The 25308-nt window shown below is 46.8% G+C and overlaps 1 protein-coding gene across 1 annotated transcript; it reads left to right on the top strand.

Moving 5' to 3' along the window:
* Positions 1–11629: 11629 nt before the first annotated feature.
* On the top strand, positions 11630–24874 carry MPL (MPL proto-oncogene, thrombopoietin receptor). The gene is made up of 12 exons (XM_057746979.1): positions 11630–11708; positions 11863–11995; positions 12339–12517; positions 13030–13328; positions 13730–13892; positions 14148–14274; positions 18114–18295; positions 18458–18600; positions 20597–20756; positions 20977–21073; positions 23256–23343; positions 23552–24874. Exons 1-12 carry the CDS (start codon positions 11630–11632, stop codon positions 23837–23839), a joined length of 1938 nt encoding a protein of 645 aa, XP_057602962.1. The 3' UTR covers positions 23840–24874.
* Positions 24875–25308: the final 434 nt, after the last annotated feature.

A 25308-nucleotide genomic window follows, 5' to 3' on the forward strand; every position in this document is an offset into this window, starting at 1 on the left:
ATAATAAGAAGTCCAGTCTTCCCATGGTCTCTGCCCAGCTCTCCAGCCTCTATCACCAATATGTCTCCCTAGGTAGCTGCCAGCCTAGGATTCTTTGCTCTGCCCAAACAGTCTCTCCCAGGATTGGCTCTAGCCCAGCCTCAGCTCAAACTGACACCTCGGCACTGGACAGATTCTGGCCTGTCTTGAGCTCCCATTTTCCTTATGTCTCTAGGCGGCCTTCCCTGGCAACTTGGTACTGCCCGGCTTGTGGACCCCCAAAGGAAGAAAGCAGAGGTCACTTCCAACTTCAGCCAGCCATGGTAGGATTCCTTTGCCTTCCTCAGAGTCTCCCATAGTGTTTGGGGAGGTGATCCCTGTCCTGAAAGCTCATCCCACCTCACCACCCCATGCTGTGTGGCCTTCAGGTTTGCCCGTCCTTTTGATTCATCACTGCTGGCCTCAGATTTCCCTCCCACTAGTCCTTAAGAAACAAGATTTGTCTTGCTTCTCACATTTTTTTCAGTGAATCAGATAAAATTGAAGAAGACATAACATAGGATGGCATTGTGGGTAAGAGCACAGATTCTAGAATCACGCAGACCCATGTCCAACTCCCTGCTATATCACTTACTATCTTACTATCTGTGTGACCTTGGTCAACTCACTTAACCTCTCTAAGCTTCAGTTTTCTCCTCTGAAAAATGGAGTTAGTAATAGCTACCTCACTGCTGTTAGCACTAAATAAGATTACACAGGGACGTTTTTCACAACACTGGACCTTGGACATAGTGTTCAGTAAGTGCCAGCTGATATCATTATACACCAATGCAGGAAGTTGGGGGAGGGGTGATTATCAGAATCTCTATTCCAAAAAGACTTGAGTGGTTAGAGAGTAGAGCTGAGTTCAAGAAGAAGAAATTAACTGAGTAAATGGCAGGCTATGCATGCTAGGGGAGATGGGATTTGCTAAAATGAAATTCCATTTCACATCTACTACAGGAATATTTCCAGGTCCAGGATATAGGGATTAAAAAGTTATCTCTGCTAGGGACCAATATATAAACAGAGATGCCCCTGTGGAGTGACAGATGTGTAAACAAACAAAATACAGTGGTATATGCTATAAGAGAGGGAGAGGGGACCTGGAGGACGCAGAAAGGAGATGCAGTCAGGAAAGCTTTTCCAGAGAAAGTGACATTTTAACATGGGCCATGAAGAAGAAGCAGGAGCTAGACAGAAGAAAACATCTGACAGAGGAAACAGCACCTGTGACACACGGTATATTAAGAGCTGCAAAGAATTCCCTGTGTTGGAAACAAAGGGAGAACATAGCTCCATGAGGGTAAGGACCCCAGAGAGGTGACAGGACCAGCCTGTGCTGAACCTTGTAGGCAATATTAAGGATGTGGGTCTTTATCCTAAGGGCAAAGGGCAGCCCTAGAAGAGCTGGATGCAGGGGTGTGTCATCATCAGATTTGCATTTTTGAAAAGATCACTGGCTACTATGTGGGGAATGGATTATAGAGGAACAAGGTGAGGACATGCCTACAAATTAGATACCTTAAATTAAATGGACAACTTCCTAGAAAGACAGGAACTATCAAAATGGACTCAAGAAAAAATAGGCAATCTGAATAGACTTACAACAAGTAAAGAGATTAAATTATGAATCAAAAAATGACCTATAAAGAAAAGTCCATGCCCAGATGGCTTTGCTGGTGAATTCTACCAAATGTTTAAAGAATAAATACAAATTTTTCACAAACTCTTCAAAAATAGAAGAGGAAAGAATAGCTCCCAATTCATTCTGTTAGACAGTTATTACCCTGATAACCAGAGCAAAGACATCACAAGAAAAGAAGACAACAGATCAATATATCTTATGAATATGGACACAGAAATCCTCAAGAAAATACTAACAAACAGAATCCAGCAACATATAAAAAGGATTATATAACATAACCAAGTGCCAATTACCCCAGGAGTGTGAGGTTGGTTGAATATCCAAAAACCAATTAATGTAATACATCAACGTATCAATAGAATGAAAAACAAAATGTACGTGATCATCTCAATAGGCACAGAAAAAGCATTTGACAAAATCAAACGCACTTTCATGTTTAAAAAAAAAAAAAAAACTAAGACCAGAAGCCAACTTCATAAAACTGATACAGGGCATTTACAGAAATCCATATCATACTTAATAGTGAAAGACAATGCTTTCCCCCTAAGAACAGGAAGGAATAAGACAAAGATATCTGTCTCCACACTGCTATTCAACACTATACTGGAGGTTCTAGCCAGGGCAAATGGGCAAGAAAAATAAATAAACAGCATCCAGACTGGAAAGGAAGAAGTAAAATTCCCTATTTGCAGATAACATGATTGTGTATCCAGGAAATCCTAAGGAATCCACTAAAAAACTATCATAACTAATTAAGGAGTTCAGCAAGGTTGCAGGACGCAAGATTTATACACAAAGAGCAGTTTTCTTTTATACACTTGCAATGAACAATCTGAAAATGAAAATAAGAAAACAATTCCATTTACAATAGCACCAAAAAGAATAAAGTACTTAGGAATAAGTTTGGCATGCAAAACATACTCTGAAAACTACAAAACACCACTGAAAGAAATTAAAGCACATCTAAATAATGGAAAAATACCTCATGGTCATGAATTGGAAGATTTAGTCTTATTAAGATAATAATACTTCCCAAATTGATCTACAGATTCAGTGCAGTCCCTGTCAGAATACTAACTGTCAGACTTCCCTGGTGGCGCAGTGCTTAAGAATCCACCTGCCAATGCAGGGGACATGGGTTTGTTCCCTGGTCTGGGAAGATCCCTGCTGTAGAGCAACTAAAGAGTAGTTACCATGAGCCACAACTACTGACCCCACATGCCACAACTACTGAAGCCCGCTCGCCTAGAGCCCATGCTCTGAACAAGAGAAGCCACTGCAATGAGAAGCCCTCACACAGCAACGAAGAGTAGCCCCTGCTTGCCACAACTAGAGGAAGCCCTCACAAAGTAACAAAGACCCAACACAGCCAAGAAATAAATAAATAAATATTTTTTTAAAAAAAAGAATGAATTGGACCTTTTACAAACACCATAAACAATTTAACTCAAACTGAATCAAAGACCTAAATGCAAGAGCTAAAACTATAAAACCCTTAAAAGAAAACATAGATTCACTTTGTTGTACAGCAGGAACTAACACAACATTGTAAAGCAATTATAATCCAATAAAGACGTTAAAAAATAACTAAATAAAGAAAACATAGGGGTAAATCTTACCTCGAATTTAGCAATGACTTCTTAGATATGACACCAAAAGCACAAGTAATGCAATTAAAAATAAATTAGACTTCATCAAAGTTGCAAACTTTGGTTATCAAAGGACATTATCAAGAAGGTAAAAAGACAACCCACAGAATGGGAAAAAATATTTACAAATCACATATCTGAGAGCAACTTGTATCTAGGATATATAAAGAAGTCTTACAACTCAACAATAAAGATAAGTATCCCAGTTTTTTTAACAAGCAAAGACTCTGAATAGACATTTCTCCAAAGAAGATAGACAAATGGCCAATAAGCATGTGAAAAGATGTTCAACATTATTAGTCATCAGGAAAATTCAAATTAAAACTGTAAGGAGAGCTGGGGTTGGGGAGCGAAGGATTGGGAGTTTGGGATTAGCAGATGCAAACTATTATATATTGGATGGATAAACAACAAGGTCCTACTGTAAAGCACAAGAAACTATATTCAATATCCTGTGCTAAGCCATAATGGAAAAGAATATGAAAAAGACTATATATATATTCTTCATATATATATGAAAATATATACATATATATAAAAGAACATATATATATACGTATAACTGAATCACTTTGCTGTACAGCAGAAGAAAACACAGGATTGTAAATCAACTATACTTCAATAATTTTTTAAAAAATACTACAAGGAGATACCACTTCGCATCCACTAGGATGGCTTTAATCAAAAGTCAGATAATAACAAACGTTATCAAGGAGAAATTAGAACCCTATATACATTGCTGGTGGGAATGTAAAGTGGTGCAGCCTCTTTGGAAAATAGTCTGGCAGTTCCTCAAATAATTAAGCATAAAATTTCCATAGGACCCCACACTTTCATCCCTAGGTATATACCCAAGAGAAATGAAAACGTGCCGACACAAAACTGTACTTGAATATTCATAGAAGCATTATTCATAATAGCCAAAAAGTGGAAACAACTCAAATGTCTATCAACTGATGAATGGATAAAGAAAATGTAGTATTTCCGTGCAGTTGAATATTATTCAGCCATTAAAAGGGAATGAAGTGCTGGTGCACTCTACAGTATGCATGAACCTTGAAAATACCATACTAGGGTGGGAGGCGAAGGGGAAGATGGGATGAAGTGAGAGAGTAACATTGACATATATACACTACCAAATGTAAAATACATAGCTAGTGGGAAGCTGCTGCATAGCACCGGGAGATCAACTCGATGATGGGTGATGACTTCGAGGGGTGGGACAGGGAGGGTGGAAAGGAGTCGCGGGAGGGAGGGGATATGGGGATATATGTATAAATACAGCTGATTCACTTTGGTGTACAGCAGAAACTGCAACAACAGTGTAAAGCAATTATACTCCAATAAAGAGCTTAAAAAAAAAAAGAAAATACCATGCTAAGAGAGAATCTAGTCACAAAAAGACTACATATTGTATTTTTTAAATAAATTTATTTATTTACTCATTTATTTATTGCCTGTGTTGGGTCTTCATTGCTGTGCACAGGCTCTCTCTAGTTGTGGCAAGCAGGGGCCACTCTTTGTTGCGGTGTGCCAGCTACTCATTGCAGTGGCTTCTCTTGTTGAGGAGCACGGGCTCTAGGCATGCAGGCTTCAGTAGTTGTGGCTTGCGGGCTCTAGAGTGCAGGCTCAGTAGTTGTGGTGCACAGGCTCAGTAGCTGTGGCTTACAGGCTTAGTAGTTGTGGCTCACAGGCTTAGCCACTCTGTGGCATGTGGGATCTTCCCAGACCAGGGCTCGAACCCCAGTCCCCTGCATTGGCAGGAGGATTCTTAACCACTGTGCCACCAGGGAGTCTGGACTACATATTGTATTTGTTTGTATTTCATTTATATGAATTGTCCAGAACAGACAAGTCTTTAGAGATAGGAGGTAAATTGCAGGTTGCTTAGGACTGGGAGAAAGATGGAGGGATAGGAGGGCAAGAGCTAAAAGATACAGGATTTCTTTTTGAGGAGATCAAAATTGATCTGAAATTGACTGTGATTTCGTATATCTGTGAATATACTAAAAATCATTGAATTGCATACTTTAATTGGGCAAATTGTATGGTATGTGAATTATATCCCAATAAAGCTGTTAGAGAGAGAGAGTGAAGAAGTGATGGTGTGGTGGTGAGCTGGAGGAAATAGGTGGAAGAACGGACAGGGGTTGAATATGGGTGTGGAAAGAAAGGGAAGGAGTCTAGGATTATTGCCACACTTGTGTTGAGATGACTGGATTGCTGGAAGTGCCGGTCGCTAAAAGAACAAAAACAGCTGATACTTACATGGTACTTAATTGCCAGGCACTGTCCCAAGCGCTTGGCACATATTAATTCCTTTATTCTTCAACAGCCCTATTCGGTAGGTCCTATTATTATCGTTCCCATTTTACAGAAGAGACAACAGGCTCAGAGAGGTTACGTAACTTAGCCAGAGTCTGGCAGCTAGTAAATGGCAGAGTTGGGGTTCAAACTGAGACATTCTGGATCCAGAATTCTTCTCGTAGCCATAGTGCTGTGGTGCTTCTCTGACACAGTGGAAAGGGCCCAATTAGGATATAATACAAGCTTGCAAATCCAACACCAATACTTTGATGGCATACTGCACGCCAGGTCCCAGGCTAAGGGCGAGCCCCAAGGGCACCCTACCCCAACAGAAGAGCTCACATATCCACTGTGGCACCATAGGACCCAGAACACCATTGCAAACAAGGCACTGAACTTCAGGCCAAAGCACCTAGACTCTCAGCCTCGCCTGCCCCAGCCCTGTCTAGCTTCAGTCCTCACTGCCTCACTGGGCAGCTGTATTCGCACAGGGGATGGCCTGGGTTGGGCAAGGGTTCGAGCAAGAGACCAGCCCAGCAGCACAAACTTGTTTCCAGGGAAATGATGGAAAAGGGAAGAGGGAAGGCCAAGGCACACCTCTTGAAGCCTCATCAGGCTGGCAGCCGTAGGAAAGGCGAACCCAAGCCCTTGGTCCAAGAGGCCTCACTGCAGCCTGCCTGGCCTGCAAAAACGGAACTCCCACCCGTGAGCCCTGAGTCATTCCGCTCTTGGCCCCAAGGAAGGGGTAATTTCCTGCCTGGCCCGCTGGGCAGTTCAGGCTCCTCCCACGGGGCTGTGCATCTCTTATCTCACCCCAGGCTCTCTCCCAGAGTCTGGCAGGAGTGGTCTGGTCTTCATGTTTCCTCAGCAGGAAACATGGATCCAGGGGTCAGAGAGAGCCCAGCGGCTCTGGAGGACAGAGGGCTGATCAAATTAGGTCCTACGCAGCTCTCTCGCTGGGGGTCACGGCTGGGCACCTAGGGCCCTTTTCCCATTTACTTGAATTAAACCTCTCCCGATGACTCTTTCGAACCCGGCCTCACCCTGTGGGAGAGACTCCCTGTGCCAGGCACATAATGTTAAATGAGTGAAGTGGAGGAAACAGTGGTCCTAGTCAGAGGTGTCTATGTAGTAGTAATAAGAATAGTCTTTGGAGTCAGATAGACCTGAATTGAAATCTCAGTTTTACCCCTTAATAGTGACTTTGGACAACTCAATTAACCCATCTCAGCCTCCCTTTTCTTTTCTGTCAGGTAAGAACAAGGCCACGTAATCAAGTCCTCGTGGGATGTAATGAGACGATGCATTAGCATAGGGCTGGCAAATAGCAAGTGCTTTTTAATGGTAGCTGGTGGGACAGAGAATCAGGGAAGAAGAGGCTGGCCCACTCCCGCCCCACTTTTACCCCAGGATGAGTGAGCTAAGATGACAGTCCCCTCATCTCATCTAGGTAAGGTGGAGGTGTGCACGGCTGTTTATGTATAAAAGTACGCCAACAGAGGCACAAAATTCTGGGGAGGCTCAGAGGAAGGAAAGATTGTGTGTATGTAACCCAAATGTGCTCAAGGCTTGCAACCCTTTGGGGTCACCTTTTCCCTTTCCATCCAATCAGAACAGCCCAGTCCCTATCCCACATCCTCTGGGAAGTCCAGGCCCATCTCTATTTTGACTAGGGCTCTAGTACATCCTCATCATCGCCCCTCAATCTGAATTCCTGCTCTTGCTAAGTTCTTAATCACCAGACTGCTCCCTTTCTGCGGCTGCCATCCTCTCTTGACTCTCCCTTGGTTCCTGAAACACCATGAATATGAGGTTTTGGGGATAGCAGGCCTCTCCTGAGTGTCTGGCAATGATTTAGGGAAGCCAAGCTTCCACGGAATAGGGAGTAAACTTAATGCGGAGTCTTAGGCATCCCTGTTCTGAAATTTTCCTCCAACAATCCTTCTACTGAAATTTCTCACTGGTGAAGATTTCTTTTCCTCAGGCTGCTGTCTTTCACTTACTAGCCCTCCTCCTTTTTCTCTGGAGTGAGCACAATACACTCCAGAATTCTCATTAATTTCATATTTGGCAAAATTAGCTAACTCCTTCCTGTGCCCAAAGGCTGACCAAGTTGTTTCTGATCACAAAAGAGTTACAAAGCCTCTGAAAGGAAGGTGAAATTGCATTTTTCTTTGGAATTTAGCCTTTTTTCCCCATTATATATAGTTGGGGGATAAGAGTTCCAAGAAGTAATGACTTGGGACAGATCGTGAATCACAAAGACAGTTCCAATAGGCTGAGAGGTTGGAGGGTTTTGTGCTTGGGGAAGCAAGGAAACAGGGCCTGTGGCAGGAAGCGGGATCCGGTTTGGGAAAGAGTGAAGGGAGCGTCATGAGGGAGAGAGCCCAGGAACGGGAAGATGAGAGGTGTAAGGGCTTTAGTTCCAGCATCAAGAGATGAGGCTTGGTGCAAAGGATCATGAAAGGATTTTAAGCAGGACAAGAACAGAAGCAAATCTGAGCTTCAGAAAAAGCACTGAATAAGGAGATACCATTTGTCAACTATGGGAATGGCAAACATAACACTGAAAAAGGTGTGGGGAAAACACAGCGCTCTGCACACTGCTCCAGGAGTCAGTGGAACAATTGCTCTAGAGGGAAGCTTAGCAACACTGGGAAAGAGATGGGGAGGTGGAGAAACAAAGTGCCCAGAGCTCTCTCTCCCAGGCTTTCTGACTGGATAAAAATGACAGATATTGGGAAATCTGGGGAAATTGGGAGGGAGAGGGCAAGAGCGCAGGCATGGGCCCGACAGCCCAATTCTCTTCCCAATCACTAGGCAGTGACAGCACATCAGTAGCTTGAAATTGGCTATTTTGGAGTATTGACACCACAAACAGCAGCAAGTGCTACCCAACAGGGCTCCCACCACCCCCGCCCCCACTCCCGCCACCCCGCGAGAGCTGTTCAACAGCACACTACTGCCTGAGCCAGTCCTCACCGAGCAACCCCCTGAGTTCTCTCAGCAACGGCTGCACAGAGGTCAAATACAGACTTTTGTAAGCCAGGGCTTTGGCCGTATATTCCAACAGAAAAGCCTAGGCCTGCTGACCTGGGCTGGACCACTGGACTCTGAGTAGAGAGTAGCAGACCTAAGTGATCTCCTTTCCCCTAGGGCTATTCCAGTCCCTATCTGATATTCTTAAAAAGCAAAGGATTGGGGAAGGCATCTCTTTCCAGCTGTGTGGAAGCAGAAAAAAATGGGAAAATGACGGGGACAGGTAGTTAGACCTCCTTCCACGCAGAAGCAGAAAGGCCCCAACTCAACTCTCTGAGGTCATAGACAAGCCCCTTGTCTTGTGGGCTCTGCACCCCTACCCACTATTGTGCTGCCTCCCTGTAAAGGTCATAGGACTCGGTAAGACCTGGATGCAGGAGTGGAGGGAGAATGAAAATTTGAGGATAACGCTCAGATTCCAAGCTTACATGCCCAGGTCACCTGTGGTGAGATGCAAACATAGGAAAGGAAGATCCAATAGGATGCATGGGAAATAGGAATAGTATTGTCTGAGACACAGCGAGCTTGAAGTGCCCACGGAGCAACAACTCAAGATGTCTAATAAGTAACTGAGAACTTGAAGTTCAAAAGAGTGACAGAACCTTGGGAGTTACTGGTATATAGATGGAATTGAAGCCATGAGACCACTCAGGGAATATGAAGGGGGAAACAGGGACATCTGGGGAACAGCGACATTTAAGAGAAAGGGCAGAGAAAGAAAGAAACTGGAAGAGAACGTTACAGGAGTGAGAGGAAACCGGGAGAATGTGGCACACTGCAGAACCCAAGGAAGGCGGAGAGCATCAAGCAGGGCAGAAAGGTTGAGCGTGACAAGGATTAAGATGAGAGACGCAATGGGGTTACTTTGGCTGGTCCAGAGTGCAGGAGACAGTGGCAGGAGATGGGATCTAAGTAGGCAGGCGTCGGATCAGGCAGGACCTTGTGTGCCTCTAGGAGGTGTTTGGATTTTTATTCTAAGTGCAGTAGGAAACCATTAGGGGGTTTTAAGCAGGGGAGCGAAGAAATCTGATCTGCATTTTAAACATCTCCATTTTGTGGAGGATCTGCTGGAGGGGTTAAGAGCAGAGACAGTGAGGAAGCTACTCATTGATCAGACTCGGACCAGGATGGTAGGAGTGGAGGTGGTAAAAAGTGTTCGGGTTCAGGGTACATTTTGAAAGACTATCTGGCAGAACTTGCTAATGAATTGAATGTAGGGTAAGAGGAAGATAGGAAGCAAGGAGTGCTGAGGTTTTTGATCAACTGAGTAGCTGGTGGTGCCACTTACAGGGTGGGTAAGACTAGAGGAGACAGAACAGGTTTGGGGGTGGGAGCCAGAATCAAGAATTTTATTTTGGCCATTGTAAGTATAAGATGCCCATTGGACACGTAAGTAGAGATGCCAAGTAGGCAGCTGGTGATCCAAGTCTGGAGCCCAGGAAGGGGAGTCGCAGCTGGAGATGTTTTGAAGTCATCCGCACATGCACACAAAGCCACAAGACTGCACGAACATTATAGTTCTTTCCCCACTCACTTGACCCAACAGAGGTTGGGTGGCCCTTGACTAGGATCTGGGAGAGGCATCCAAAGTCACCCCGACTGGGCAGAGGAAGCTGGTCCTTGAAACTTGAGAACTGAACAGGAATCGGGACAAACCTTGCCTCAGGGACTTCTTGCAGAGAAATGGTGCAAGAGAAGCTAAGACCTCACAGGGGAGCTAAAGGTTTCCACGTCCCTCCTCCTACCCCCTCACACAGTTCTCTGTTAGTAACATTAATTCAGGAGGAAGAGAGAAAAGGGATATTGAGGACACCAAGTCTGTGGAGCCAGGAAGGGGAGCCCCAGGGGAAGCCAGAGGGGCTAAATGTGGGAGTTAATATGGCCCCACGCCCTGCAAGAGTCAAAGCTCCTGAGAGTCAGTATAAAAGCCACCACAGTTAGAGCAGTGCCAGGAGGGGGCCTGGGCTTCAGGGAAGGGATCCCAACCACTCTTCCACTACTAATGTGAAGATGAGCTCAAGCTGGAGAGATGAGACCAACCATCCCTTGATTCTGAGCCGACCAGATAAAAGTACAGAGGACCAGAGCTTCTCAAACTTTAATAAGTATTCACATCATCTGGGGATTTGGGGACAGGGCAGATTCTGTTTTAGAAGGTCTGGGGTGGGGCCCAAGAGTCTGCATGTGTAAGACGCTCCCAGGTAATGCTGTTGCTGCTGGTCCATGGACCACCCTTTGAGTAGCAAAGAACAAAAGACAGCTGTGGAGGCTCCCCACATGGAGGGCAGTGTCTAGTGCCAAGAAGAATGTGTTTATTTGTGCACAAAGTGACAGAACCTATTAAAGAGGAAATAGCCACCATTTTGTCACAGTTGCAAAGCAGATGGTGACAGCGGCACTGGCATGGTTGTTAAGCACTTGGGTTCTAAAGCTTGATGTCCTGAGTTTTACCTCTTAGGAGGTGTGTCACCTTAGGCAGATCTTTACTTTCTTTGCATCTAAGTTTCCTCATCACTGTAATGGAAATAAAAAGACTATTAACGAGGATTAGCTGAGTCCGTAGATGTAAAGTGCTTAGCACCTGGCAGCATAGTAAGTAGCACTCAGTAAATGTTGCTGTCTGTGCTCATGATACGCCCTTCTACAGCAGTGAATGTGGACACACACAGAGGCTTACTCTGCTTTTGGTACATGGTCAAAAAAAAATGTAACCCTCCCCCCTCATCTCCCTCCCACCCAATGGCCTATATCCTCTCTTTCAAATTCCTCCTACCCTCCTGCCCACTCCCACGCCCCCTCCCCCGGCCCCCGGCCCCACTGTGGTCTGGATGGGCCCCACAGGGGCAGGGACAGGGACAGGACGTGGGGCTGTATCTGACAGGAACCTGAGGGGCTGGCCCGGGAGGGGATTGGGGCCCGGCTTCCGGCAGGGAGGATGGGCTAAGGCAGGCACACAGTGCCGGAGAAGATGCCCTCCTGGGCCCTCTTGGTGGTCATCTCCTGCCTCCTCCCGGCCCCCCAAAACCTGGCACAAGTCACCGGCCAAGGTGAGGTGTGTGGAGGGTGGCGATCATCTCTACCCAGGCAGAGGGAGCCCTGGGAGGGTGGGGTGTGAAAGTAGGAGGCTCCCACTGGTCCCCTACTCTTGCCCACAAACATGCGGGGGAGGACCCAGAGCTCAACTCACCAGCTGTTCCTCAGATGCCTCCTTGCTGGCCTCGGATTCAGAGTCCCTGAACTGTTTCTCCCGAACATTTGAGGACCTCACTTGCTTCTGGGATGAGGAAGAGGCAGCGCCCAGTGAAATATATCAGCTGTTGTATGCCTACCCAGGGTATGTGCTGTATCATATACATCACACGTATGTATCATGTATATGCCACTCCCCTGTATCGGTCCTGTACGTACCGCAGCTGAGCCCCATTCAAGTAGCTTCCCTCCTTTGGCCCTATCAGAGGACTACTCCAAGTACATGCCCTAAGTAGCCACTCAATGAACAGATGTGCTTTGGATATACCCAGCTCAAGCCCCTACATAACCCCTAATCTCACCCATCCCAGACACCGAGAAGAAAAATGGCAGTAATGGAAATAGAAGTTGGGCTTGGGCCTAGACCTGGGTCTGCAGGGCTGAACAGGTGGCTGTGTAGGTAGGATGGACTTCTCCTGTGCCCACAGGGAGAAGCCCCGTGCCTGCCCCCTGAGTTTCCAGCGCGTGCTGCCCTTTGGAACCAGATACATGTGCCAGTTTCCAGCCCAGGATGAAGTTCGCCTCTTCTCTCAACTGCACCTCTGGGTGAAGAACGTGTTTCTGAACCAGAATCTGACCCAGCGGGTGCTCTCAGTGGATAGTGTGGGTAAGTACCATTCCCCTGTCATTCTGGCCCCCCGTTTGCTGCCCTCAGGCCAGCTCCTAGAATCAGAATGAGCTGTACTCTTTCAAGACGACGAGGATGCCCCCCACTACCAGACCCCCAGAGGCACCTCAAGACCCCCTTCTCATTCCTCTAAGCCTCAGCATCCAGAGCCAGACTTCACTTCACACCAGAGACACCCTGATCTTCCATCATTAACCTATCCATTTACTCATTCATCAGTTACAGAATACCTACCACGTGCCAGGCACTGTGCTAGGTGACAAGGATGCACAGATGAAGAGAGGTCCCTGCTCTTGAGGGAGCACTGAGCCTAACACACCTGCAGTGAGGTCACTGTTCTTCTGAAGACAGGAGAACAGGATAAGGAGCCTCCCTGCCCAGCCCCAGGGGCTGCCCTCAAACCAGCCTCTAGTACCCCTCTCTACAGTCCATGGGTTGAGCTGTAGGCTGTGGCCCCCAAAGAGTTCTGATGTGCTCTGTCTCACCCTCAGGCCTGCCAGCTCCCCCTAGTCTCATCAAAGCCATGGGTGGGAGCCAGCCAGGGGAACTTCAGATCAGCTGGGAGGCCCCAGCTCCCGAAATCAGTGAATTTCTGAGGCACGAACTCCGCTATGGCCCCAAGGATCCAAGGAACTCCACTGGCCCCACAGTCACGCTGCTGCTGTCCACAGAAACCTGCTGCCCAGCCCTGCAGCGAGCAAACCTAGCCCCAGCTCTGGACCAGTCTCCATGTGCTCAGCCCACGATGACCCAACAGGATGGACCAAGGCAGACCACCCCAACTAGAGAAGTATCCTGGCCTTCTGCTCCACCTCCTATCTCCTACCCTCAATTTTGCCCCTAGAAAGGATAGGCCATACTTGGGGGATTCCAGACGAGGCTGGTCCTCGGAGAGTTAGTATAGGCTCTGATTAGCCCTCAGGAGCCATGTCTATTTAGGGATCTCCCACTTTGGGTCATTCATACCAACAAAATTGAGAGCTTCAGGCCTCCAAGTTAATGTGGATTTTCCTAAAAAGCCCTGAACTCCACCTGAAACCCACCAACCTGGCCCCCAGTCTGTATGCATATCTATCCAGTGAAGAACTGAGTGCCTCCACAGGCATGTTGTGGGGCTTCAAATTTAATAGACGGAGGCTCTCTTGGCTGAGAGGCAGACCTAGATTCTCAGGCTAGGATTCTTCTCCCAAGGCTCCGTCTCTGAAAGTGAAGGGTGGAAGCTGCCTCATCTCGGGGCTCCAGCCTGGTAATTCCTACTGGCTCCAGCTACGCAGCCAACCTGACGGGGTCTCCCTTGGTGGCTCCTGGGGATCCTGGTCCCTTCCTGTGACCGTGGACCTGCCTGGGGATGCAGGTGAGTCAACAAAGGAATAGGGAGATGGGGAGGAGATAGAAAAGATCTCTAGAGAGGCCTGGGCTGGACATGGAAGCTCTGGGAACCATGGTCCTTCCTGATGATCTCAAACTTGTCACTGAACAGAATGAGCTATGTTCAGAGAGAGAAGAAAGAACAGAAGTAAATGTTCCAAGTTATGTGTGTAAGATGATCTGGATACCCTATAGAGTAGAAGCATGTGGGCTCTGATGGGACTTCCTTCTCTGACCCCAGTGGAAATTGGACTGCAGTGCTTTACCTTGGACCTGAGGAATGTTACCTGTCAGTGGCAGCAGCGGGACCATGCTAGCTCCCAAGGCTTCTTCTACCACAGCAGGGCACGGTGCTGCCCCAGAGACAGGTGAGAACTGAACTGCTGATTGAGCTTGATGTCATGGGAGAGAAGCACAACCTTGCAAAAAAGAAGGGAGAGATTGTTCTTGGTCCTCTTCACTCCCCTCCCTTGTCCCCCAAACCAAATGGCCTCCAAGCTCTCATCCTCCAATAGGTATTGTATCTTTTCAACTTCTCTTCATACCCGCTGGGAATGCCTTGGTTTAAATCAGCTTTAATCATTTCACCTGGACCACTGCAACCGCCTACATTCTCATCTACCTCCAATTTACCCCCCATGCTGCTGACAGACTGACTTTTGTTAAACTTTGCATGGCCTTTCCCTACTCAAATAGGTACTGCAACTTTTTGCTATGTATCAGATCCAATCAAAACTCCGCCTGGCCTTCAAGAATTTCCACCAAACACCTCACTGAGCTATCATTTCCTTTATATCGAGTATATAACCAAGTCTTGTTGATTTTACCTATTAAACATCTCTATAATCTGTCCACTTTTGTTCATCACTGCCATCACCCTAGTACAAGCCGTCATCATCACTCACTTAGGCTACTGAGAAGACTTATTAACAGATCACTTCTCGGATCCTCCAAAACATTCTCCACACAGGAGCTGGAGTGAGTTTTTAAAGGTGCAAAAATAGGGACTTCCATGGCGGTCGTGGTTAAGACTTCGCCTTCCAATGTGAGGAGTGCAGGTTTGATCCCTGGTCGGGGAGCTAAGATCCCACATGCCTCGCAGCCAAAAAACTAAAACATAAAACAGAAGCAGTACTGTAACAAATTCAATAAAGACTTTAAAATTGGTCCAAATCAAAAAAATCTTTAAAAATCAACAAATAAATAAAAAGTGCAAAAATAAATATAAAATTCTCTGCTTAAAAGTCTTCCAAGACCCATAGCGTCCAATGATCTTAGGACAAACAAAAGAACTCTATTGTGGCCGTATAAGGTTCTAAAAGACTCAGCCCCTATCTATACCTTCAGCTTCATCTTATACTATGCTGCCTTTTGTGCTCTCTGTTCCGGTACTGGGCTACTTTTGTTCCCTCCTACCTGCCATATTCCTTCCTGCCTCTGGATCTTTGCACATGCTGTTTACCCAGCTCTCCTATCTTTACTTAACCTCTATTTATCCTTCAGATCTCAATTCAAATGTCACCTCCTCAGGAAGCCCTTCCCTGACCTTCCTCCTTAGGTCCAATGGCACTGTTATACATCCTTGTTGCACCATGTACCTCTCCTTCTTAAATACTTATCATAGTTACAATTTTACATTTATACCTTACGTGGTTATTTGATTGATAACAAGATTCTCTCTCAGAGCTCCAGTTGAGAAGGGCTGATCTTGACTATTCATGATCCATGAGGGCAAAGTCAGTGTCTGCTTTTACTTATCAATATATTCTCAACAAACACGATGCCTGGAACACAGTAAATGCTCAGTAAAAAAAATTGTTGGATGAATGAATAATAAAAAATAATTACTATTAACAGTTTTAATGTATTCTTCCAGTTTTTGTATGCATTTACATATGTTTTTACACAATATTTAATTTTCAATATAAATTGGACCGCATTATAGATATGATATATTAGCTTACTTTTTACTTAAAACTATGTCTTAGAGATCATTACAAAAAGATGTAACTCATTCTTTTTAATAACTGCACAGATTTCCATAGTATGGAGGGGCCAAGAATGGATTAAAGGGTAGCGAAAACAAATTCACCTATTCTCTACCAAAACCTGCTCCTCCTCTTCTTGTCCATCCTGCCATCAACTGTTTTCCACTCTGAACTTCTGCCATTTCTACACCCTCCACATCCAATCAGAAACACTTGTCATCTCTACCTCTTCAGTATCCCTTGAATCCATCTATTTCCCTCTCTCCCTACTGCCACAACCCTCCTTTCAGCTCTTCACCACAGTACATGTAAAATACCACAACACTGTCCTAATAAATTTCTCTCCTTCTAGTCCACCCTCACAAATCCTTTGTTACAAACTGCAGTTAGAGTGACTTTCCTAAAGTACAAAGCTAATGATGACAATTCCCTGTTTAAAATCCTTAAATGTCTCCATCATTACTGCAAGATTAAGTTCAAGCTCCTTAGAAAGACAATAAGGCCATCCATGACCTTGGTCGGCTCACATTTACCACTCCCCACCAGGCCCTCTAAGCTAAAAGTGTTCTGCACCACTCACAATTTCCCCCAAAGTACCATATCTCTTATCTGTGCACGAGCATGTGGTTGGGATGCCTGTTTGTCCCCTTTGCCTGTCCTATTTATAGTCCAAGACTCAGTCTAAGCACTGCCTTGTACAGGAACTATCCTCTGACCCTCCCCGTCTGGGTTAGATGATCCTCCTTGATACTCCCAAGCCGGCCTGTGCACATCACAGAAAAATACCATCTACCTTTCCCATTAAAATGACAGCTCCTTGAAAATTATTCCTCTGTGTATTCATAGGGCCTATCACAGTTTGTTGAACAAATTAGTAAACATAAAAATACATAAAACGAGAAATAATTTTAGTAATAGCTAGTCATTTAGGGGTTATAATCAGGAAGGAACAGGATTTACGTGTTCAACCAACAATTATTGAAGGTGACTATGTACCAGGCACTGGGGATAGAGTGACAAAACAGAAAATTGGGGCTTACCAGCATTGTTGGGGCTTACATTATAGTTGGGGGAGGGAAAGGGCATGAGAAACAAGTGAAGAAATAAAGTAACAAGGTTATATGATAAAGACGAAGTGGGAGGGTGGGGGATGGGTACTACTTTCGACTGGTTGGAGAAAGCCTTGCCAAGGAGGTGACAGGTGAGCTGAGACCCAAGTGGCAAGAGGAAGTGAGTCACGTGAGATCCAGAGGCAGGGCAATCCAGGGCAAGGTGAGCTGCAAAGACAGTGCATCTGGTATATTTGCAGCACAGAGAGAAGGCCCGTGTGGATGAAGGGTGGTAAACTGGTGTGAGAACTGTAGGAGATGAGAATGGGGAGGCAGGGAGGAACTCAACCATAAGGAGTACTACAGGCTCTGGTATAGAGTTTGGATTGGATTCCAAGTAGGAATGCAGAGCCACTGAAGGATTTTAAGCAAAAGAGTGACATGATATGATTTAAAGTTTTAAAAGATGTTTCTCTGTGTAATTAAAAAGAATTAAGAGTGGAAGCAGGATCACCAGCTAGAAATTTGCCTTAATCCAGGCAAACAGACAATGGTTTCATCTAATGTGGCAGAGATAAACATCAAAATACATGAACAGATTCGTCATATATTCTGGACGTGATCAGATCAACATTTTGGATCTGGCTGCTGTGCAGAGAACAAATTGAAGGGAGTGGCGGACATGGAGGCAGAAAAGCCAGTTAGGAGGCTGTCATAAAAATCTATTAGTAAAATTATATTTAGAGGTGACTAAGAGGGCTGCCTAATGAGAACAGATTAAAAACATAAATGTTTTCCTCTAGAAAGATGAAAGCTCTTTCATCTTTGAAATAATCCCATTCAAAGTAGGTAATATTAACCCATTTCACTAATGAGGAAACTGAGGCAGAGATAAATCAAGTAATTTGCCCAGAGTTATACACCAATAAGCCAAGACCTGAACTCTATAGCCCATGTTGTTTTCCTATCTCATCTAGATCTTGTTTTAAGAAGAGGCTGGACACTGAAACAAACCTCAGAAAACAAAACATTATGACATGAGAGAGAAAGCCCTGGAGGCCCATCCAAGGAACAAGTTAGATTATAATCCAATCCCCTGTGGGATGGGGAATATCAGGATTAGTCTCTGAGGCAGGCCTGATTCAATGACTCTATGGGGCTGATTCGTAGGGACCCCGTCTGGGAGAAGTGTGACGAGGAGGAGAAAAACGCAGGATCACAGCCCTCCCAGTTCTCCCGCTGCCACTTCAAGTCACAAAATGACAGTGTTATTCACATCCTTGTGGAGGTGACCACAGCCCAGGGTGCTGTTCACAGCTACCTGGGCTCCCCTTTCTGGATCCGCCAGGCTGGTAAGAGCTTTCTTCCCTTCTCCTCCCACGTGGTTCCCACCCCTACCGTGTCTGACCCCATGCCCAGGATCACCAACTCTGATACTTCTGACCCATGGCCCTGGTGACATGATGTCTCATGCACAGAAGGGCTTAGGCCAGTCCCTGCTGACGTCCCTGTAGTGCTCATCCCCACTCCAAACCTGCACTGGAGGGAGGTCTCCAGCGGGCAGCTGGAACTGGAATGGCAGCATCCATCATCCTGGGCAGCCCAAGAGACCTGCTATCAGCTCCGATACACAGGAGAAGACCATCAGGACTGGAAGGTACAGTCAAGGAACCATGCCCCCAGACCTCATACTCAAGGTATCTCTGAGTTTCACCCTGTCTGTTATCAGGAGTGAAGCTGTCCAAGTGTATTCATGTCTGAGCTTGTTTATCTATGTTTTATCTGATTCAACAGTGTCTTAATCTCTCTTTGGCATCTGACACTGCTGACTACTCCTATTGAAAATGTTCTCCATCCTTTGCTTTTGGGATATCAGTCTCTCCTGATTCTCTTAAGCACCTCTCTGACTGAACCTCCTCACTCTTTCCTGGCTCCTCCTTTCCACACTTCCTTAATAGGTTGTGCTTCCAAAAGTCCCATCCTAGACTCTTTTCTCCTCTAGATAAATATATACGCTCTTCCTAGGTGAGTACTTCAACTCCTTGGTTTCAATGACTCTCCATTAACCATCCCAAATTTATCATTCCAACACCCATATGGAAAGGAACTTCTATACCACAGGTGAAGAACCTAAACTTTTGAAGTCTCAGTTTCCTCACTGGTGAAATGGGGATAAAGCTATGTAGTTTCCAGAGTTACACTAAAAATTAAACATATAAATGTTTAGCATACCGCCTGGCAAATAGAAGGCACTCAATATACATTAAATATTAGTTTATTGTATTCATCTCTACTTTTATTCTCATTCAGCACATGTATATACAACCTCTTACCAGACAGCTTTATCTAAAAGCCCCCCAGGGCATTTCAAAATTCAGTATATCCAAAACTAAACTCATCTTCTTCCCCAAACTTATTTTACTTTTTTTACTGAGGTATAAGTTACATAAAGTGACACAAATCTTAAATACACCATTGATTAATCTGTACATGTGTATACAGCCATGTAACCATTACCCAGATCAAGACCGAGGTTATTTCTAGCACCTCAGAAGTCTCTCATGCCCACTAGGCACATATGCACACCCTCCAAGGTAACCACTATTCTGACATGACCACTCAGAAGTTCTGACTGTTGCTGAACTTACACCCATAGAGCATTTCTTCCTCAAACTTACTCTTCTTGTTCCTTGTCTTTGACAATGGCACCAACACTTACCCAGTTCCTGGAGCCTGGAATTTTCCTTGACTCTTCTCCCTTTTCCCTTCCCTCTATTTATCAACAAATTAGTTGAGTGTATTGTACTAACAGGCCTCAAGTCTCTACCACCACTACCTTAGCCTCACCTTTGACCATCCAGCCTGGCCCATGCAGGCGTTTAGCACACGGAACACTCTGTAACCTCCAACCAACGCAGGCATTACATTCTTCTTAATGCTCCCGAGGTACCTTACTTATATCATTATTATTGCAGTAATTACTTCTTGTAACTATTTACTTGTTTGGGTGTCTTATTCATAAGATATGTGAGACCATGTTTCATTCATCTTTTCCCCCAGTGCCGAGTTTATGCCAATGCTTGGCATATCGTATGCAGTTCATAAACATTTGCTAACTGATCAAGTTAATAACGTCTCCCTGCTTGTACACACGACGCTTGTTCTCTATGCTTAGAATCTGTCCTCGCACCCCCGGCACCTAGCACAGTGCTGGCATCCTCTACTGAGAGGATGTTATTTGTGGCCGGGTCTACGTGGCTCTGAGTATCTGAGCGTGTCCGGGGTTTCCATCGCCCGACCGGGGGTACTAGTGCGCGCCTGGTAAGTGTGTGTGTACCGGATCTGTGTCGGTTTATCGTGTGTATGTGTGTCAGGATGAGTAGTTCTGTGTGTAGATGAGTCAGTTTGCCGGGGCTGTACCGCGCCAGACAGGGCGAGGCTGCAGTCAGGGCGAGGCTCTCTGTGCGGGTGTTCTCTCCATCCAGTTTCCTCCGGCATGCGTCTTTTCTGCCAAGGAGGCTCTTTGGGGGAAACCCCGGGGATTCAGCGCTGCAGTATTTGGGTCAAACAGATGCCGCGTTCTCGAGGCCCCGACGCCGGCCCACCGGGACCCGGAGCCTGGCTGGCCACCCGCTCGCTTCTCCTCTGCGCAGGTGCTGGAGCCGCCTCTCGGGGCCCAGGGAGAGACCTTGGAGCTGCGCCCGCGCTCCCGCTACCGTGTACAGCTGCGCGCCAGGCTCCACGGCCCCACCTTTCGAGGCCCCTGGAGCGCCTGGTCCGACCCAGTGAGGGTGGAGACCGCCTCCGAGACCGGTGAGGGCCGCGCCGGGGCAAAGGATGCCCGCGGCTGAGCGAGCGGAGTGGCGCCGGCGCAGCGAGGGACGGGGCTCCGAGGCCACCGGGCTGCGGCTGCGCAGACGTAGCCGGCCCCCCGGGCGGCCAGGGGTGGGGCCTGGCGGGCCTGGGGGCGAGGCTCCGGCCAGGCGCGGCCCGCCTGCGCCACCCCAGCGGTCTGACTGCTTTTGTCCCATAGCCTGGATCTTCTTGGTGACTGCTCTGCTCCTGGTGCTGGGCGTCAGCGCCCTCCTGGGCCTGCTGCTGCTGCGGTGGCAGTTTCCTGCGCACTACAGGTACCGCTCCGGTCAGGCGGGAGACGGGGCCGTGGCCCGGGCGGGGCCGGCGGCCTCTAAAGAAGCCTCCCTGCGTCGCTCTATGTCGCCCGCTCTCCGGACAGTCCCACATCCACACCTGTGGCGTAGGCTGCTTCCAGCGCGTCTTCCCTGGAAGTCGCACCGCCTGCTTACACTCTAACATGTCCACTAAACGGGACACCCCAAACAGCCCCACCTTCTGCGTCCTCATCTCAGTAGCAAGGCTGCTGTCCACTTGTCACCCAAGCCAGAACACGTAGGCGCCACCCTCCCCCTTATCCAGTCTGGTCTGGTCATTCCACCTCCTAAAGCTCACTCACACAATAGCCCCCTTTCTCTAGCCCTACAGGCACCACCTGACTCACCTGCCTGAGGCTAGGCTGGAGGAGCCCCTTCTCCCTCCAGCCTAGCCTCATGCAGCCTCCAGAATAATCTTTCTAAAATTCACACATGAACTTGTCGCTCCGCCTCCTTAAGTCCTCAGGATAAAGTCCAGACTCTAGAATGAGGAGCAAGGCTGTGCAAAATCTGGGCCCTGTCAGTATTTCCACCTCCCGCCCTGGGCATCAGCCTTGCCAAACTGTTGGTGATTTCCTTCACAAGTCAAGTGGTTTTACTTCTCAGCGCCTTTGTGCATAATGTCCCCTCTGCCAGGAATATCCTCCCTGGATGACTAATACCCATTTATCTTTAAATAACTTTCTCCACCAACTCCTAGGAAACCTTTCCTGATGCTCCCCTATTGGCTGCTCTCTTTGTGCCCCTATACAGACTTCTTTCATAGTACCGGAAGCATTCTACTGCATTCATTTCTTTATATGTCTTCTCTGTGCCTTCCTTGGTCATCCTTAAATCTTTAGCACAGTGCCTGCCAAATAGCACACCCTTAAATAAATGAATGACTTGTTTATGTGGGGAGACTAAGGCTGAGGAGAAATGTCACTGGAAGTTATAAACATAAAGGACAGAGTCCATCACACCTCAATCCTTCAGTTGGTAACACCTCTCGATTCTTGAAGATTCAGCTCAGAAGGGAACTCCTCCAGGTGGCCTCTTTAGATGGCCGTAGGCTAGCTTAGATGCCCCTCTTTTGTGCTCACATTTCTTCTTGGACATGTCTTGGAGCTTTTAATCCACTCCTATGTATGAGCAGACTGCAATGTAGCCTCTATGCAAGTAGCCAGATGCAACAAAAAAGTTGAGGGAGAAGAGGGAGGCGGTGCTGCAGAACCAGGCATCCTCAGTTCCTTTTCCCCAGTTTACCAGATACTTCACTCCTTCTCCCCTGGAGAGATACGAGTGAGGTCCCAGAAGAGCTAAAGTCTCTCCATGTGGAAATATGAGCCTAAGGAGTTGGAGGTTCCCCCAAAGCACCTTAATCCACTTTCTTCCTGGAGAGACCACCTTCCTCAGTAACTTAATAAAAGCCCCATTGGTTCTCTTCATTCATTCAACTGATTTCTTGAGGATCTATTATGGGCCAGACAGTGTTCTACACCCTGGAGCTACAGGAGTGAGTGAATAGACAAACTCTTTGCTCTCATGGAGTTTACATTCTACATGATATATATAAGAATCTAGGGCTTCCTAGGTGGCGCAGCGGTTAAGAATCTGCCTGCCAATGCAGAGGTCACGGGTTCAATCCTAGCTCCAGGAAGATCCCACATGCCGCGGAGCAAGTAAGCCCGTGTGCCAAAAAAAAAAAAAAAGAATCTAATAAATATGCAATAAGTGCTATAAAGAAAAATAAGCAGGGCAGGAGACAGAGAATGATGGGGAAGGGAGGTGGTTCTATTTTAGACAGGGCAGTCAGGGAGGGTCTCTCTGTCAGGATGACGTCTGAGCAGAAACCTAAATGAAGTAAGGGAACAAATCGAGTGTTCTGGGCAGAGAGAACAGAACGTGCAAAGGCCCTGAGGCAGGAATGTTTGAGGACACTCAAACCCCTTTTTCGAACCTCCGCACTACTGACTTCCCTCTGCTACCTGAGGTTTCTTTTTCACCTATGCTCCTCTACCTTACTTTACTGCCTTGACTTCACTCTTACCTCTCCAAGCTTACTCCTCCACCTCACAGCCTCCCCCCACAGCCACATCTCAGTGCTCTCCTCCTCCTCCTAACTCACTCCCACAACTGTCTCCTTCTCTTCCTTCTCCTCAAGGAGCATGAGGCATGCCCTGTGGCCCTCACTTCCAGACCTGCATCGGGTCCTAGGCCAGTACCTTAGGGATACTGCAGCCCTGAGTCCGGTGAGTGCACCCCCTCCCCGCCACCCACCACCAGCCCCGTGTGGAGCTGGACCCTTGCCCCACCACACAACGTTTCCAAGGCCCTTGCCCACCAGCATACCATCCCTGGGCCCTACCTCCAGCTGAACCCTACACAATCCAGGTCCTGCTCCCACAGGACCTCTCTAATCCAGACCCCTTCCCCCCACCCCCTCCCCATCTCTTCCAGCCCAAGCCTGCAGTTTCAGATGCCTGTGAGGAAGTGGAACCCAGCCTCCTTGAAATTCTACCTAGGTCCTCAGAGAAGACTCCCTTGCCCCTGTGTTCCCACCAGGTCCAGATAGACTACCGAGGACTGCAGCCTTCTTGCCTGGGGACCATGCCCCTGTCTGTGTGCCCACCCTTGGCTGAGCCGGGGTCCTACTGCACCACTCACATTGCCAACCACTCCTACTTACCACTCAGCTGCTGGCAGGCCCCTCGCTCCCAGTACCCTGGACAGATCCAAACCCTCTAGTCCTCCCTTCTGGACTTCCCTACCCACCCCATCCCAACAGCACAGCCATCTCAGACCTCACGTCCTTCCCCATTGTCTACCCTCCTAGCCGAGCTTCATAACACTGATCTTTCAGTACTACTGCTGACATAAATCCAGGACCCACTCTCCTCAGGCAAGGCTCATTTACCTAAGCTCCTCTAACTTTCACCTCCTTTCTCTCTCCTCTTTAATGTCAAACTCTTTGAAAAGGAGTCTCCACTTCCTGACTCCTATTTGCTCCTCAGACTACTTCAGTGCATTCCCCTACTACCACTCTGCTAATGAAATTGCTCAGGCAAAGCTCACCTCAGACTTTCTCATCACAAGATCCAATCAGATTTTGTTAATCCTCAATCTATTTGATCTCCCTGCTGTCATTTGTCATGGTTCTCCTTTAAATTCTCTCCTCCATGGCTCACATACATCACCATCTCTCCTGGCTCTGCTCAGGCCTCTCTGAATATACTAATAGTAAGGGCATAAGCTCTGGAGTTGGAGCTGGGTTCAATTCCTGTCTTTCCCACTTGCTAGCTGTATGACCTTGGGCAAATAAAGTCTTTGAGCCTTAATTTCCTCATCTATAAAACAGGGATAATAATAGAATCCCATGGAGTTGTAAAGAGCATTTAGTGGGATAATCTAAGTAAAGCACAGTAAGTAGGACATAGTAAGTGTCTGATATATCTACACGATGGTAATTATTCCTTCCTAATCTCTTATCCTGGAGTCTCTTACACACCTTCATTACTTAAGTCCCTCAAGAGTCCATTCATAACAGTCTCCAATCCTATCTGCTCTGATTGCCTTTCCTGTATGTGCTGATCATTCCAAAGTTCTCATCTCCAGCCCAGACTTCTACTACAGCACCTGTAATGCTTTATGCAAGTAACCATTTACATGTCTGTCTTCTGTTGCTAGATTGTGAGCTCCTTGAGGGCAAGGGCTGTGATTTATTTGTCTTCCCCGCCCCTCACCCCCACCCCCAGCACCTAGAGTAGTGCTTGGTGCATGGTAGTAAGCCTTCAATAAATGTTTTCTAAATGAAGGAAATCTTTCTGGACAATGCCACCTTAACCCCATGCCAACCTCCCTCATCCTCTCTGCCATTCATATGCAGCGGTGAATGTGCTTAGGCCATTCTGATTATGGATTCCCCTGACCCATTCACATTCTCAAACAAACAGTGTTTTTTGCTGACTCCAAACATACCCACTGTATCAGTCAGGGTCTTGGCAGACATAAATGACACACTCAATCTGGGTATCTGGATGAGAGTTTAATAAAGGGCATATTTATAAAGATGAGACAGGATTTAGGAAAACCATCAAGGAATAGTGCAGTACCCCGGGGCTAACAACGGCTGGGAGCTGGTACCCACCACACCCCACCCTGGGCATCAAGGGGTAAGGGGAGAGAGTGGTTATGAGACAGGGAGAGTATACAGAGAC

Source organism: Hippopotamus amphibius, chromosome 1, assembly GCF_030028045.1.
Source record: "Hippopotamus amphibius kiboko isolate mHipAmp2 chromosome 1, mHipAmp2.hap2, whole genome shotgun sequence".
Classification (NCBI taxonomy): domain Eukaryota; kingdom Metazoa; phylum Chordata; class Mammalia; order Artiodactyla; family Hippopotamidae; genus Hippopotamus; species Hippopotamus amphibius.

Coding starts and splice junctions, on each gene's coding strand:
- MPL (XM_057746979.1), top strand. CDS start 11,630: ATGCCCTCCTGGGCCCTCTTGGTGGTCATCTCCTGCCTCCTCCCGGCC. Junction 13,329..13,729: donor AGACCACCCCAACTAGAGAA/GTATCCTGGCCT, acceptor TCTTCTCCCAAG/GCTCCGTCTCTGAAAGTGAA. Junction 14,275..18,113: donor CGGTGCTGCCCCAGAGACAG/GTGAGAACTGAA, acceptor GCTGATTCGTAG/GGACCCCGTCTGGGAGAAGT.